Consider the following 15,583-nt stretch of genomic DNA (forward strand, 5'->3'; position numbering starts at 1 on the left):
AACCGGACGGGACCTCCTAGTGTTGACACGGAGCCCCGCCGATCCAACACGACTGGTCTGCCGACGAAATCGTCTGATGTGTTTACAACAGGCTTCCCGTTACGACGTCGACCACGAAGATCTGCTAGCCCCGGCCCGCTAGCACACGCTAGCCGTGGCCTCTTGCTCGCCAGTGCTATAGCAACCCCCGAACTACCTCCGAACTCTCCTATTGCTGTTTACCGGACCTTATGATAACTCAGCTATACAGCTGATGCCTGCTGGACTGTTCCTTTTTACGGTACCGCATCCTGTTTATGTTTAGCCTCAGCCCAAACTTTGTTGCCATTACCAGCTGTTGTCTTAGCTCTCTCGAATAACACCTGTGATTGCTTTATGCCTCTCTCCCATGTCAATATGCCTTGTTTATTGCTGTTTCGGTTATTTGTTATTGTACTATTTCACTGTAGATCCCCCAGCCCGGCTCAACCTGCCTTAGATAGCTCCTTTGTCCCACCCCCCATACACGCGGAGACCGACTCAATCGGTGCCTCCAGTGATGCTATCTCTTTCAACGTTACCCAACGCTTAGGTTTACCTCCACTGTACTCATTTCCTTCCATATCCTTGTCTGTACATAATGCCCTGAATCTATTCTACAATGCACGGAAATCCGCCCCTTTTTTTCTCTGTACCCAACGCACTAGAAGACCAGTACTTAAAGCCTTTAGCCGTATCATTATTCTACTCCTCCTCTGTTCCTCTAGTGATGTAGAGGTTAACCCAGGCCCTTTAGCCCCCAGTATCACTCCTACTCCCCAGGCGTTATCATTTGTTGACTTCTGTAACCGTAAAAGCCTTGGCTTCTTGCACGTTAACATCCGAAGCCTCCTCTCTAAGTTTTAGTTATTCACTGCGTTAGCACACTCCGCCAACCCTGATGTTCTAGCAGTGTCTGAATCCTGGCTTAGGAAGGCCACCAAAAATTCAGAAATGTCCATCCCCAACTACAACATTTTCCGTCTCGATAGAACTGCCAAAGGGGGTGGGGTTGCAATCTACTGTAGAGATAGCCTGCAGAGCTCTATCGTACTATCCAGGTCTGTACCCAAACAGTTTGAGCTTCTAATTCAAAAAATCGATATGCAACTTTTTAGGGAAGTCAGGAACCAATATACACAATCAGTTAAGAAAGCAAAGGCTAGCTTTTTCAAACAGAAATGTGCATCCTGTAGCACTAACTCCAAAAAGTTTTGGGACACTGTAAAGTCCATGGAGAATAAGAGCACCTCCTCCCAGCTGCCCACTGCACTGAGGCTAAGAAACACTGTCACCACAGATAAAACTACAATAATCGAGAATTTCAACAAGCATTTTGCTACGGCTGGCCATGCTTTCCACCTGGCTACCCCGGCCACCAGCTCTGCACCCTCCGCTGCAACTTGCCCATGCCCCCCCCCCCCCCCCCCCCGCTTCTCCTTCACACAAATTCAGACAGCTGATGTTCTGAAAGAGCTGAAAAATCTGGACCCCTACAAATCAGCTGGGCTAGACAATCTGGACCCTTTCTTTCCAAAATTAGCCGCCGAAATTGTCGCAACCCCTATTACTAGCCTGTTCAACCTCTCTTTCGTAACGTCTGAGATCCCCAGAGATTGGAAAGCTGCCGCGGTCATCCCCCTCTTCAAAGGGGGTGACACTAGATCCAAACTGTTACAGACCTATATCCATCCTGCCCTGCCTTTCGAAAGTATTTGAAAGCCAAGTTAACAAACAGATCACCGACCATTTCGAATCCCACCATACCTTCTCCGCTATGCAATCTGGTTTCCGAGCTGGTCATGGGTGCACCTCAGCCACGCTCAAGGTCCTAAATTATATTATTTAAAAAAAGACAGTACTGTGCAGCCGTCTTCATCGACCTGGCCAAGGCTTTCGACTCTGTCAACCACCGCATTCTTATTGGCAGACTATATAGCCTTGGTTTCTCTAATGACTGCCTCGCCTGGTTCACCAACTACTTCTCAGATAGAGTTCAATGTGTCAAATCGGAGGGCCTGTTGTCTGGACCTCTAGCCGTCTTTATGGGGGTGCCACAGGGTTCAATTCTCGGGCCGACTCTATTCTCTGTGTATATCAATTATGTCGGTCTTGCTGCTGGTGATGCTTGGATCCACCTCTATGCGGACAACACCATTTTGTATACATCTGGCCCTTCATTGGACACTATGTTAACAAACCTCCAAACGAGCTTCAACGCCATACAACACTCATTCCGTAGTCTCCAACTGCTCTTAAACACTGGTAAAACTAAATGCATGCTCTTCAACCGAACGCTGCTTGCACCCGCCCACCCGACTAGAATCACTACTCTCGGCGGGTCTGACCTAGAGTATGTGGACAACTACAAATACCTAGGTGTCTGTTTAGACTGTAAACTCTCCTTCCAGACTCACATTAAGCATCTCCAATCAAAAGATAGATCTAGAATCGGCTTCCTATTTCGCAACAAAGCCTCCTTCACTCATGCTGCCAAACATGCCCTCGTAAAACTGACTATCCTACCGATCCTTGACTTCGGCAATGTCATTTACAAAATAGCCTCCAACACTGTACTCAGCAAATTGGATGTAGTCTATCACAGTGCCATCCATTTTGTCACCAAAGCCCCATATAATACCCACCACTGTGACCTGTACGCTCTTGTTGGCTGGCCCTCACTACATATTCGTCGCCAAACCCACTGGCTCCAGATCATCTATAAATCACTGCTAGGCAAATCCCTGTCTTATCTTAGATCACTGGTCACCATAGCAACACCCACCCGTAGTCTGCGCTCCAGCAGGTATATCTCACTGGTAATCCCCAAAGCCAACACCTCCTTTGGCCGCCATTCCTTCCAGTTCTCTGCTGCCAATGACTGGAACGAACTGCAAAAATCTCTGAAGCTGGAGACTCTTATCTCCCTCACTAACTTTAAGCATCAGTTATCAGAGCAGCTTACCGATCACTGCACCTGTACACAGCCATTCTGAAATTAGCCCACCAAACTACCTCATCCCCATATTGTTATTTATTTTGCTAATTTGCACCCCAGTATCTCTATTTGCACATCATCTTTTGCACATCTATCTTTCCAGTGTTAATACAACATTTTAACTATTTTGCACTATGGCGTATTTATTGCCTTACCTCCATAACTTACTACATTCGCACACACTGTATATATATTTTCTGTTGTATTTTTGACTTTATGTTTTGTTTACCCCATATGTAACTCTGTGTTGTTGTTTTTAATCGCACTGCTTTGCTTTATCTTGGCCAGGTCGCAGTTGTAAATGAGAACTTGTTCTCAACTGGCTTACCTAGTTAAATAAAGGTGAAATAAAATAAATAAATCAAATTTGGAAGACCCATTTGCGACCAAGCTTTAACTTCCTGACTGATGTCTTGAGACATTGCTTCAATATATCAACATAATTTTCCTTCCTCATGATGCCATCTATTTTGTGAAGTGCACCAGTCCCTCCTGCAGCAAAGCACCCCCACAGCATGATGCTGCCACCCCCATGCTTCACGGTTGGGATGGTGTTCTTCGGCTTGCAAGGTACCCTTTTTTCTCCAAAAATAACGATGGTCATTATGGCCAAACAGTTCTATTTTTGTTTCATCAGACCAGAGGACATTTCTCCATGTCTCCATGTGCAGTTGCAAACCGTAGTCTGGCTTTTTTATGGCGGTTTTGGAGCAGTGGCTTCTTCCTTGCTGAGCAGCCTTTCAGGTTATGTCGATATAGGACTCGTTTGACTGTGGATATAGATACTTTTGTACCTGTTTCCTTCAGCATCTTCACAAGGTCCTTTGCTGTTGTTCTGGGATTGATTTGCACTTTTCGCACCAAAGTACGTTCATCTCTAGGAGACAGAATGCATCTCCTTCCTGAGCGGTATGACGGCTGCGTGGTCCCATGGTGTTTATACTTGTGTACTATTGTTTGTACAGATGAACGTGGTACCTTCAGGCATTTGGAAATTGCTCCCAAGGATGAACCAGACTTGTGGAGGTCTACACATTTTTTTCTGAGGTCTTGGCTGATTTCTTTTGATTTTCCCATGAAGGTAGGCCTTAAAATACATCCAGAGGTACACCTCCATTTGCCTCAAATGATGTCAATTAGCCTATCAGAAGCTTCTAAAGTCATGACATCATTTTCTGGAATTTTCCAAGCTGTTTAAAGGTACAGTCAACTTAGTGTATGTAAACTTCTGACCCACTGGAATTGTGATACAGTGAATTATAAGTCTGTAAACAATTGTTGGAAAACATTACTTGTGTCATGCACAAAGTCGATGTCCTAAACGATTTGCCAAAACTATAGTTTGTTAACAAGAAATTTGTGGAATGGTTGAAAAACAAGTTTTAATGACTCCAACCTAAGTGTATGTACATTTCTGACTTCAACTGTATACCAATTTCACATTAAATGCATTAAATATTCCAAAACATTTTATTTCAAACCAAATCTAGACTAAACAGAATCCAAATGTAGTGTCTCAGTTCCAATTCAGTCGGATGAGACAGAGACACAGTTAGAGACAGATACAGCCACCATTCCAGGTGATCCTCTGACAGCGGCAGCCATCTTGTATTACCCCCAGACAGTCAGTCTGCATCTACTTAGAGCTGGGAGTCAATGCGGTGTATGTTCTCTCTGATTCCAGGCAGCTAGAGTAGAAACAAGCAGGCAGGCATCTCATTTTTTAAAAGCCTCGTCCTGCTCTCTCTCTCTTTGTCTTTCACTCTCTGCTCTCTCTTATTCTCTCTCCTTCCCTCTCTCAGGAAATGGAGGGCTGTGTCGGTCAAATGGATTTAAATCACGACAGGTTTACAGACTGTGGATCAAACCAGGCAGTAAGGCCCACAGCCCATCTGACAAGTAATGGCAATCAGATCAATGTGGACTTCTCCGTTTTCACAACTGTAGAGTGTGTGTTGTTTTTTAATTTTTTTTGTAGAGGGTATGTTGTAAAGAGGGAGCAATCGATATTGCTGTGTTATGTCAATTATAAAATACTCACACACACACATATACACACACATATACACACACGCGCACGCACACCTTACACACTCACCCTCAGACAGATGGGTAGTGCCAGTGATGGGCGTCTGAGTCTCTTTGCAGTACGACACCACCTCTCTGGGTAGGAAGTCCACCTGTGTGATCTTAGACGCCCCCAGTCTATGCATCCTGCGCCTGGATGGAGAGAGACAGGAAGTAGTGGGTCACATAGCATTATGGGTACTGTAGTACATCATGCTACACACTTCAGCACTGCTGACCAACACACACACACACACAAACAACAGTACACACACACACACACACACACACACACACACACACACACACACTGGTAGCACAAAACACAAACATTTAATATGGCGATTCAGTCCTTTGTGTCTGCAGTACCTCATCAGGGCTTAATTCAGTAGGGCATAATGTTGTGGAACATTCAGATAGAAATATATTGCATAGAACAGCCATGCCAATCTGACATTCAGCTCTATTCATGGTATTTCTATTTGAAATGTTATGCTTGTTTCACATCTCTGAATACACCCCTGGTGTTCAGACAGCCCTTCTCTGATTGAACCACACACCACCCCAAGAGGAGCAAGGATAGAGAGAAGGAAAAAATACGGAAAGAGAGGAGAGGAACCAGTAAGTACCCTAGCTCGGAGTCATCCTGCAGCTGCAGAACAGAGGGGTCAGTGTCCCACTGCAGGGTCCTCGGGTGGGCAGCAGGGGGCGCAAGGGAGGGAGGGAGAACACATGCCATGTTAGGAGGTGAGCCACCTCAGATAAACACATTCTGAGCTGGGTTGGGATACATTTCAGTTAATTTCAATTCTGTTGAATCAGGAGATTACTTGAGATTCCAAATCCTCTTTTCAATGGGGATTTTTCCATTCTTGATTTGGAATTTAAATTAATTCCTTGATTGTCTGAATTGAAACAGAATTGACACAAACCACACTTTCACACATGCATGCACACGCATGCACACACACACACACACACACACACACACACACACAAACACGCACACACACACACACACACACACACACACACACACACACACACACACACACACACACACACACGTAACAGAATAACTTTAGACAAAAATACACATACAAGGGCATTGAGACACACAGGACAAACACAATCAATTATTGGGGACATGACAGTTGGTTATTTCAATAGGGAACATGTTTAGGTTTTAACATGTATCTATCTATCTCCTGTTATAGATTCTTGGCAAAATATCAGAAGATATATTTGATGAAGATTAAATTATGGTGGGACAATGTACAATGTACAACATTTGTATAAAATGTCATGGTAATATGAAAATGGTTTAATAACTATGTAAATAACAACTTGATGACCAAAAATTTATAAGGCAATATGTCTTATAGAAATATGTATTATCTGTTCTTCAAAATCCAAATGGATGGACAAATATAAAATTATCCCCCAACATAATGCGACATAAGCGCAGAAGCTTTACAAACAGATATGCTGTATCTGTTTGATCATCCTTTCACCCACACCGTGTCTCACAAAGACACGGAGGATGGAACCAAAAATCTCAAGAGTGTGCAGAGCTGTCATCAAGGCAAAGGGTGGCTATTTGAAGAATCTCAAATATAAAATATATTTGGATTTGTTTAACACTTTTTTGGTTACTAGATGATTCCATATGCGTTATTTCATAGTTTTGATGTCTTCACTATTATTCTACAATGTAGAAAATAGTAAAAATAAAGAAAAACCTTAAATGAGTAGGTGATCTAAAACTTCTGACCAGTAGTGTATATATAGCTTTACAAACAGATATGTCGTACTTCCATCTTTCATATATATAGTTTTACAAACAGATATGTTGTACTTCCATCTTTCATTTATATAGCTTTACAAACAGATATGTTGTATTTCCATATTTCATATATATAGTTTTACAAACAGATATGTTGTACTTCAATCTTTCATATATATAGCTTTACAAACAGATATTTTGTATTTCCATCTTTCATATATGCCAGTTTGTGCCAACAATACAGGACATTGAACCAGCACACAATGTATGCATCTTCACATACAGTCTACACAAGTCACAATACACAATCACATTCAGCATATGAAAGCAGTTTTATGACATACAGTACCAGTCAGAAGTTTGGACACATCTACTCATTCAAGGGTTTTTCTTTATTTTAACTATTTTCTACATTGTAGAATAATAGTGAAGACATCAAAACTATGAAATAACACATATGGAATCATGTAGTAACCAAACAAGTGTTAAACAAATCAAAATATATGATATATTTGAGATTCTTCAAAGTAGCCACCCTTTGTCTTGATGACAGCTTTGCACACTCTTGGCATTATATCAACCAGCTTCACCTGGAATGCTTTTCCAACAGTCTTTTAAGGACTTCCCACATACGCTGAGCACTTGCTGGCTGCTTTTCCTTCACTCTGCGGTCCAACTCATCCCAAACCATCTCAATTGGGTTGAGGTCGGGGGATTGTGGAGGCCAGGTCATCTGATGCAGCACTCCATCACTCTCTTTCTTGGTAAAATAGCCCTTACACAGCCTGGAGGTGTGTTGGGTCATTGTCCTGTTGAATAACAAATGATCGTCCCACTAAGCCCAAACCAGATGGGATGGCATATCACTGCAGATTGATGTGGTAACCATGCTGGTTAAGTGTGCCTTGAATTCTACATAAATCACAGACAATGTCACCAGCAAAGCACCATCACACCTCCTCCTCCATGCTTCACGTGGGAACTACACATGCAAAGATCATCCGTTTACCTACACTGTGCCTCACAAAGACACAGCGGTTGGAACCAAAAATCTCCAATTTGGACTCCAGACCAAAGGACAGATTTCCACCAGTCTAATGTCCATTGCTCGTGTTTCTTGGCCCAAGCGAGTCTCTTCTTCTTATTGGTGTCCTTTAGTAGTAGTTTCTTTGCAGCAATTCAACCATGAAGACCTGATTCACGCAGTCTCCTCTGAACAGTTGATGTTGAACTCTGTGAAGCACTTATTTGGGCTGCAATTTCTGAGGCTGGTAACTCTAATGAACTTGTCCTCTGCAGCAGAGGTAACTCTGGGTCTTCCTTTCCTGTGGCGGTCCTCATGAGAGCCAGTTTCATCATAGCGCTTGATGGTTTTTGCGACTGCACTTGAAGAAACTTTCATAGTTCTTCACATTTTCCGTATTGACTGAACTTTATGTCTTAAAGTAATGATGGACTGTCATTTCTCTTTGATTATTTGAGCTGTTCTTGCCATAATATGGACTTGGTCTTTTACCAAATAGGGCTATCTTTTGTATACCCCCCCTACCTTTTCACAACACAACTGATTGGCTCAAACGCATTAAGAAGGAAGGAAATTCCACAAATTAACTTTTAACAAGGCACACCTGTTAATTGAAATGCATTCCAGGTGACTACCTCATGAATCTGTTTGAGAGAATGCCAAGAGTGTGCAAAGCTGTCTTCAAGGTAAAGGGTGGCTATTTGAAGAATCTCAAATATAAAATACATTTTGATTTGTTTTACACTTTTTGGTTACTACATGATTCCATATGTGTTATTTTATAGTTTTGATGTCTTCACTATTATTCTACAATGTAGAAAATAGTTAAAATAAAGAAAAACCTTTGAATGAGTAGGTGTGTCCAAACTTTTGACTGGTACTGTATATAACACCAATATGTCATGTATTAAGAATATATTTTGTTTATACAGTATATGCTTAGTGATAAAGCTGTGCTTGCTTTTGTTTGTGGGACAATCATTCAGGGTGGCTTATAAACAAACTGGAGCTTTCTCTAAAGTCATCTCCCAAAGTGCAAATTGTGACAGGGTAGCTAGCATTTTTTACCCGCAAAACTTCTCAATGATACCTTTTAGGAATGGTGAACATGCCCATTACCACTTTAACAGATGCACAATGCTAGTAGAGCGTGGTAAAGCGTCAACCGCGTCACTCGCCCCGACTGTCTTAACTGGGATGCCACCCTAAAAGACTGTATTGTCAGTCCCGTCACAGAGAAATGACATCTATTGAACCATGTGAGTGGAAATCTTTCAAGCCGGCGCTTAGGGAAACAGCAGGTGTCAGGCAGCAGTCACCCAAGAGGGAACAAACAACTCTTTGTAGCTTTTTATGCCTGACAGAAACACACCTGCCATAACATTCACTGTCTATCTGTATCACTGTGTCTGTATGTCTGTATGTCTGTTTCTCTGTTTGTGTGTCCTGTCTGTGGGCGAAAAGCTTGGGCTTGAGCATTCCTTGCTCTGAGTAGAAAATACTTACCTGTCACTCTGAGCTTGTGACTGATGCTTACTAACGCCAGACAACCCTGACCTGAGAGGGGACACAGTCATAAATGGACACACTCAACATGGGACACCGTCACGATGACCAACACACCATGCCTGATGGGGACAGCAGCCTCACACACCAGAGGAGGCTGTTAGGTGGACATATAGAAGGATAGGCTCATTGTAGGTTTCCATATGTTGGATGTGGTTGATACCGTTCCATTTATTCCATCCATTCCAGCCATTACAATAAGCCTGTCCTCCTATAGTTTAACCCACCAGCATCCTCTGTCACACACTATTCACCTCTGTAATGGAAGTCTGCTTAGCAAACAGAGAATAGAGTTCCATTCTTGAGGGGGATTGTACTCTATTGCGGTTCTGGGGGTCCTTCTCAGTGTCAGATATCTGATTCAGTCCACACAATTGGACTGGATAGCACAGTTGCATTAGTCATCAGTGCTGGTTTGGTGTGTGAGAATGAGATGAACGTGAGCTATGATGACACATAAGCATGTATGACACATGGGTTGCAGCAGTGCCACAGCATGACGCCTGTGAACATATCCTGGGCTTCCGGATGAAAGCAGAGACAGGTCCTGAGCTAGCATGACATGTCACATTGGGCTCACTTTCTGTGCTGCAAGGCAAACTGACAGTACATTATATGCTCTTAATTATAGACCTGTCTGCAGGCTAAGGGTGCAGACAGACGGACCAGATCAATCCCTATGTCACTGTGTGACTTCTGATTAGGAGGCTGCATCTTCAGAGAAGTGAGAGTTGAATCATGTGCATCAAGTTGATATCTACAGAGCATTCTAGCATGTACAGGACTTGGAAGACATTTTGTGGCTCACCAAGGATGCTCTCTGAAAAGTTAACCATTTAAATTACTATCTTTCCCAAAAAATTAGGATTGGGGCTTAAAATACCAGAAAACAAAAGTAACTTGGGAGAGTTTGATATGCAAGTCAAATCTGAGTCTGAATAATATTCTCATCACACAGTTTAGAGATTAAATGTTCTCTTGCGAGTTGTGCTTATGTCATAATAGAATGAGATAAATGACAGTGACAGACTGTATCAAAACACACAGCTACAAGACACAACATCCAACAACAACCCTCACTGACATTGGTCCTTACCTATACCTGCAGATCCCATACAAAGAGACAAAGAGAGATATGTGAGTGAGCTAGGAGCATAGATAAACTGTCTGCTCATAGTGTTTGGTCACTTAACTACAACCCCCAGGTCATTAAAGGAATATTACTCTAAAAAGATATTGACCATTAGTCCACTGTTAATAAAATCCCCCAAAATGGTGAATGTCAGCAGTCAAGATAAATAACTTTCAGTAGAGCAAAGACTTGCCTTGATGCATCATATGATGCATTTTGCATTCCTTTAAGCCAGGGGACACAGCCAAAGGGCCACTAGAATACTACAGGAATACTACAGTAATACTACAGTAATAATATATTTATTTTATATAGCGCTTTTCATTACAAACAAGAATCTCAAAGTCGCATTGAAAACAAAAACAAATGTAATACTACTGAATCTAAACAGTCAATGATAATCTTTCAGAGAACACCCTTGATGTATTGGATGATAAGCATCATAATCATTATATTATAATCTCAGCAATATTCCAGTTACTCTTGCCCTGGCCCTCATCTGGGTCAGTAACTCTAACTCAACCATATGTTATAATAAAGTATAATAATAGTCATATAAACAAGATGGCTGCCTACCTGCCGGCTGCGGCCCCATCGGCTGAGTCCTGACTTCCCGTCTCACTGGGGGTGCTGTGTCGGCTCACTGATTTGGATGGGGACATGGGGTTCGGGACTAAATAATGAAAATAACACGTATCCAACATTAAAGGCTGCAGCGGATGGACTGGTCAACCCAAGCAATGCCAGAGAGACAGTGGGTGGCCGAAAGGAAAAACAGGGTGAAATGGTTGAAAGCAAATGAGTGATAAAAAATAATGATTAAATGAAAACACAAAGGGGACAGAAAGTCAAGTGGATTCCTCATTTACGATTCAAGTCAAAGCAATCATGGCTTTCATTGGTCATTGGTGTCACGCCCTGGCTCTGGGGACGCTGGTATATTGAGCCAGGGTGTGAGTGTTCTTTATGTTTTGTGCTCGTTATGTCCGTTCTAGTGGTTGTATTTCTATGTTGGCCAGAGTGGTTCTCAATCAGAGGCAACGAGTGTCAGCTGTTGCTGGTTGTCTCTGATTGGGAACCATATTTAGACAGGCTGTTTTCCCACAGTGTTGTGGGATCTTGTTCCAGTGTGGTTTGTGTTAGACCGCGGACGTCACGTTATCGTTTGTTGTTTTGTTCGTGAATTATTAAATAAGTATGTTTGCATTCAACGCTGCGCCTTGGTCCTCTGTTCCCGACGATCGTGACAGAAGATCCCACCAAGACTGGACCAAGCAGCGTGTCCAGGAGCCATCGCCAGGGAGATCTCTAGCGGATCTCCTTCGCCTCCTCGACTGGGTCAAGCCGTGTGAGGAAGAGAGGGGCTTGACTTGGAAGCAGAAGGGCGAAAGGTGGGCGAGAACCATGGAGGCCTGGTCCACGGGGGAGAGACAAGCCCAGAAAATGTTTAGGGGGGGGCTCACGCCGTGGACGACGGGGCAGCAGGAGGCCGCGATAGAGCGGTCCAGCGGGTTGGCAGAGGAGGCTGCCAGGTTACGGGGGCCACTGGTCACAAAGGGGAAGGAAAGTGTAGAGGCACGGCGAGAGGTACTGGGGTGTGTTACCAGTCCGGTCCGGCCCGTTCCTGATCCCCGCGTAGGGCCAGTGGTGTGTGTCCCCAGTACGGCCCGGCCTGTTCCTGTTCCTCGCATCGAGCCTGTGGTGCGCGTCGCCAGCCCGGTCCGGCCTGTTCCTGTTCCCCGCACCAAGCCTATGGTGCGCGTCGCCAGCCCGGTCCGGCCTGTTCCTGCTCCCCGCACCAAGCCTATGGTGCGCGTCGCCAGCCCGGCCCGGCCTGTTCCTGCTCCCCGCACCAAGCCTATGGTGCGCGTCGCCAGCCCGGCCCGGCCTGTTCCTGCTCCCCGCACCAAGTCAGTGGTGCGCGTCGCCAGCCCGGCCCGGTCCATTCCTGCTCTCCGCACCAAGTCAGTGGTGCGCTTCGTCAGCCCGGCTCGGCCTGTTCCTGCTCCCCACACCAAGCCAGTGGTGTGCGTCGTCAGTCCGGCACAGCCCGTGCCTGTTCCACCGGTGCCTGGTCCGGTACCGGTCAGCTGCTCCACGTCGGAGCTAGAGCAATCCGCTCCACCAGTGTTCAGTCCAGCTCCGGCCAGCAGGGCCAGACCGGACCAGGGGTACTGTGGGGGGTTAGAGAGGGAGTGGGGATCATGCCCAGAGCCGGATCCGCCGCCAAGGCGGAGTGCCCACCCGGTCCCTCCCCTGTGGTGTTCTGTTGGCGCGATCAGAGTCCGCGCCTTTGGGGGGGGGGGGGGGGGGGGGGTACTGTCACGCCCTTGCTCTGGGGACGCTGGTATATTGAGCCAGGGTGTGAGTGTTCTTTATGTTTTGTGCTCGTTGTGTCCATTCTAGTGGTTGTATTTCTATGTTGGCCAGAGTGGTTCTCAATCAGAGGCAACGAGTGTCAGCTGTTGCTGGTTGTCTCTGATTGGGAACCATATTTAGACAGGCTGTTTTCCCAGTGTTGTGGGATCTTGTTCCAGTGTGGTTTGTGTTAGACCGTGGACGTCACGTTATCGTTTGTTGTTTTGTTCGTGAATTATTAAATAAGTATGTTTGCATTCAACGCTGCGCCTTGGTCCTCTGTTCCCGACGATCGTGACAGAAGATCCCACCAAGACTGGACCAAGCAGCGTGTCCAGGAGCCATCGCCAGGGAGATCTCTAGCGGATCTCCTTCGCCTCCTCGACTGGGTCAAGCCGTGTGAGGAAGAGAGGGGCTTGACTTGGAAGCAGAAGGGCGAAAGGTGGGCGAGAACCATGGAGGCCTGGTCCACGGGGGAGAGACAAGCCCAGAAAATGTTTAGGGGGGGGCTCACGCCGTGGACGACGGGGCAGCAGGAGGCCGCGATAGAGCGGTCCAGCGGGTTGGCAGAGGAGGCTGCCAGGTTACGGGGGCCACTGGTCACAAAGGGGAAGGAAAGTGTAGAGGCACGGCGAGAGGTACTGGGGTGTGTTACCAGTCCGGTCCGGCCCGTTCCTGATCCCCGCGTAGGGCCAGTGGTGTGTGTCCCCAGTACGGACCGGCCTGTTCCTGTTCCTCGCATCGAGCCTGTGGTGCGCGTCGCCAACCCGGTCCGGCCTGTTCCTGCTCCCCGCATCGAGCCTGTGGTGCGCGTCGCCAGCCCGGTCCGGCCTGTTCCTGTTCCCCGCACCAAGCCTATGGTGCGCGTCGCCAGCCCGGTCCGGCCTGTTCCTGCTCCCCGCACCAAGCCTATGGTGCGCGTCGCCAGCCCGGCCCGGCCTGTTCCTGCTCCCCGCACCAAGCCTATGGTGCGCGTCGCCAGCCCGGCCCGGCCTGTTCCTGCTCCCCGCACCAAGTCAGTGGTGCGCATCGCCAGCCCGGCCCGGTCCATTCCTGCTCTCCGCACCAAGTCAGTGGTGCGCTTCGTCAGCCCGGCTCGGCCTGTTCCTGCTCCCCACACCAAGCCAGTGGTGTGCGTCGTCAGTCCGGCACAGCCCGTGCCTGTTCCACCGGTGCCTGGTCCGGTACCGGTCAGCTGCTCCACATCGGAGCTAGAGCAATCCGCTCCACCAGTGTTCAGTCCAGCTCCGGCCAGCAGGGCCAGACCGGACCAGGGGTACTGTGGGGGGTTAGAGAGGGAGTGGGGAACATGCCCAGAGCCGGATCCGCCGCCAAGGCGGAGTGCCCACCCGGTCCCTCCCCTGTGGTGTTCTGTTTGCGCGATCAGAGTCCGCGCCTTTGGGGGGGGGGGGGGGGGGGGGGGTACTGTCACGCCCTTGCTCTGGGGACGCTGGTATATTGAGCCAGGGTGTGAGTGTTCTTTATGTTTTGTGCTCGTTGTGTCCATTCTAGTGCTTGTATTTCTATGTTGGCCAGAGTGGTTCTCAATCAGAGGCAACGAGTGTCAGCTGTTGCTGGTTGTCTCTGATTGGGAACCATATTTAGACAGGCTGTTTTCCCAGTGTTGTGGGATCTTGTTCCAGTGTGGTTTGTGTTAGACCGTGGACGTCACGTTATCGTTTGTTGTTTTGTTCGTGAATTATTAAATAAGTATGTTTGCATTCAACGCTGCGCCTTGGTCCTCTGTTCCCGACGATCGTGACAATTGGAAGGTTTCATTGACAAAAGCCACTGTTGTACAACAACCAAAAGGTCATGTTGCGATCAAGGTGTTGTTACAATATTGTACCACTAGAGAACACTGACAAATACCTTTTTAAACTTACATTATGAGGGTAGTGAGAAACAGTATGTTTTCAACTGTTGTTAAGCCCATAATTTCAATGTGAAAATGTGGATGTTCTCCACATATATTTGCATACAACAACTCCACCTCAATATCATGGGCTTGAGGAAACACCTGGGCATAGATAAAGTGCTCATAAAATACTACACTCTTAGAAAAAAGGATTCCAAAAGGGTTATTCGGCTGTCCCCATAGGATAAACCTTTTTGGTTCCAGGTAGAACCCTTTTGGGTTCCATGTAGAACCCTCTGTGGAAAGAGTTCTACCTGGAACCAAAAAAGGTTCTTCAAAGGGTTATGTTATGGGGCCAGCCGAAGAACCCCTTTAGGTTCAAGATAGCACCACACATGAGGAAATAAATCAAATAAAAAACATAGGAAAGATAAGATGAAATGGAAAAGGTATGAAATTGTTAGAAATAAAAATTGAGAGCATGTGCATAACATCATGGAGGACGAACTTTCACAGAAATTAAATTAATGGTATGACATTTTAAGATTTTCTCACATGTGAATTCTAAAATATTTCAATTTATTTTAGACATTGTGAGGAAATAGAAAAGTGAACTTGAGAAACAAGTAATGATCATGTGTAAAAAAAAAAACACACACAAAAACACTGGATATTACAGATGTGTAAAAGTAAAACGGCAAATTCAACTCTTGTCGCATGCAACAGTAGCAAGCACATATACTGTATATAGATAAAAGGAAGAACAGAACATATGT

General features: G+C 45.8%; 1 protein-coding gene across 2 annotated transcripts in view; it reads right to left on the minus strand.

Moving 5' to 3' along the window:
• The window catches only part of LOC311132765 (cytoplasmic dynein 1 intermediate chain 1-like), a gene marked incomplete at its 5' end in the record, with an annotated part of 85,925 nt that overhangs the window by 68,906 nt on the left and 1,436 nt on the right, over positions 1-15,583 (minus strand). The window contains 3 exons of one of the 2 annotated variants that reach the window (XM_084166062.1): positions 5,115-5,236; positions 5,713-5,772; positions 11,168-11,264. In XM_084166062.1, the coding sequence (XP_084022188.1) occupies positions 5,115-5,236; positions 5,713-5,772; positions 11,168-11,264 (279 nt within the window). Of the gene's footprint in view, positions 1-5,114; positions 5,237-5,712; positions 5,773-11,167; positions 11,316-15,583 lie in introns of both variants that reach the window. The other variant, XM_084166061.1, reaches the window with a different exon arrangement.

Source organism: Coregonus lavaretus, assembly GCF_964263955.1.
Source record: "Coregonus lavaretus genome assembly, chromosome: 7".
Classification (NCBI taxonomy): Eukaryota; Metazoa; Chordata; class Actinopteri; order Salmoniformes; family Salmonidae; genus Coregonus; species Coregonus lavaretus.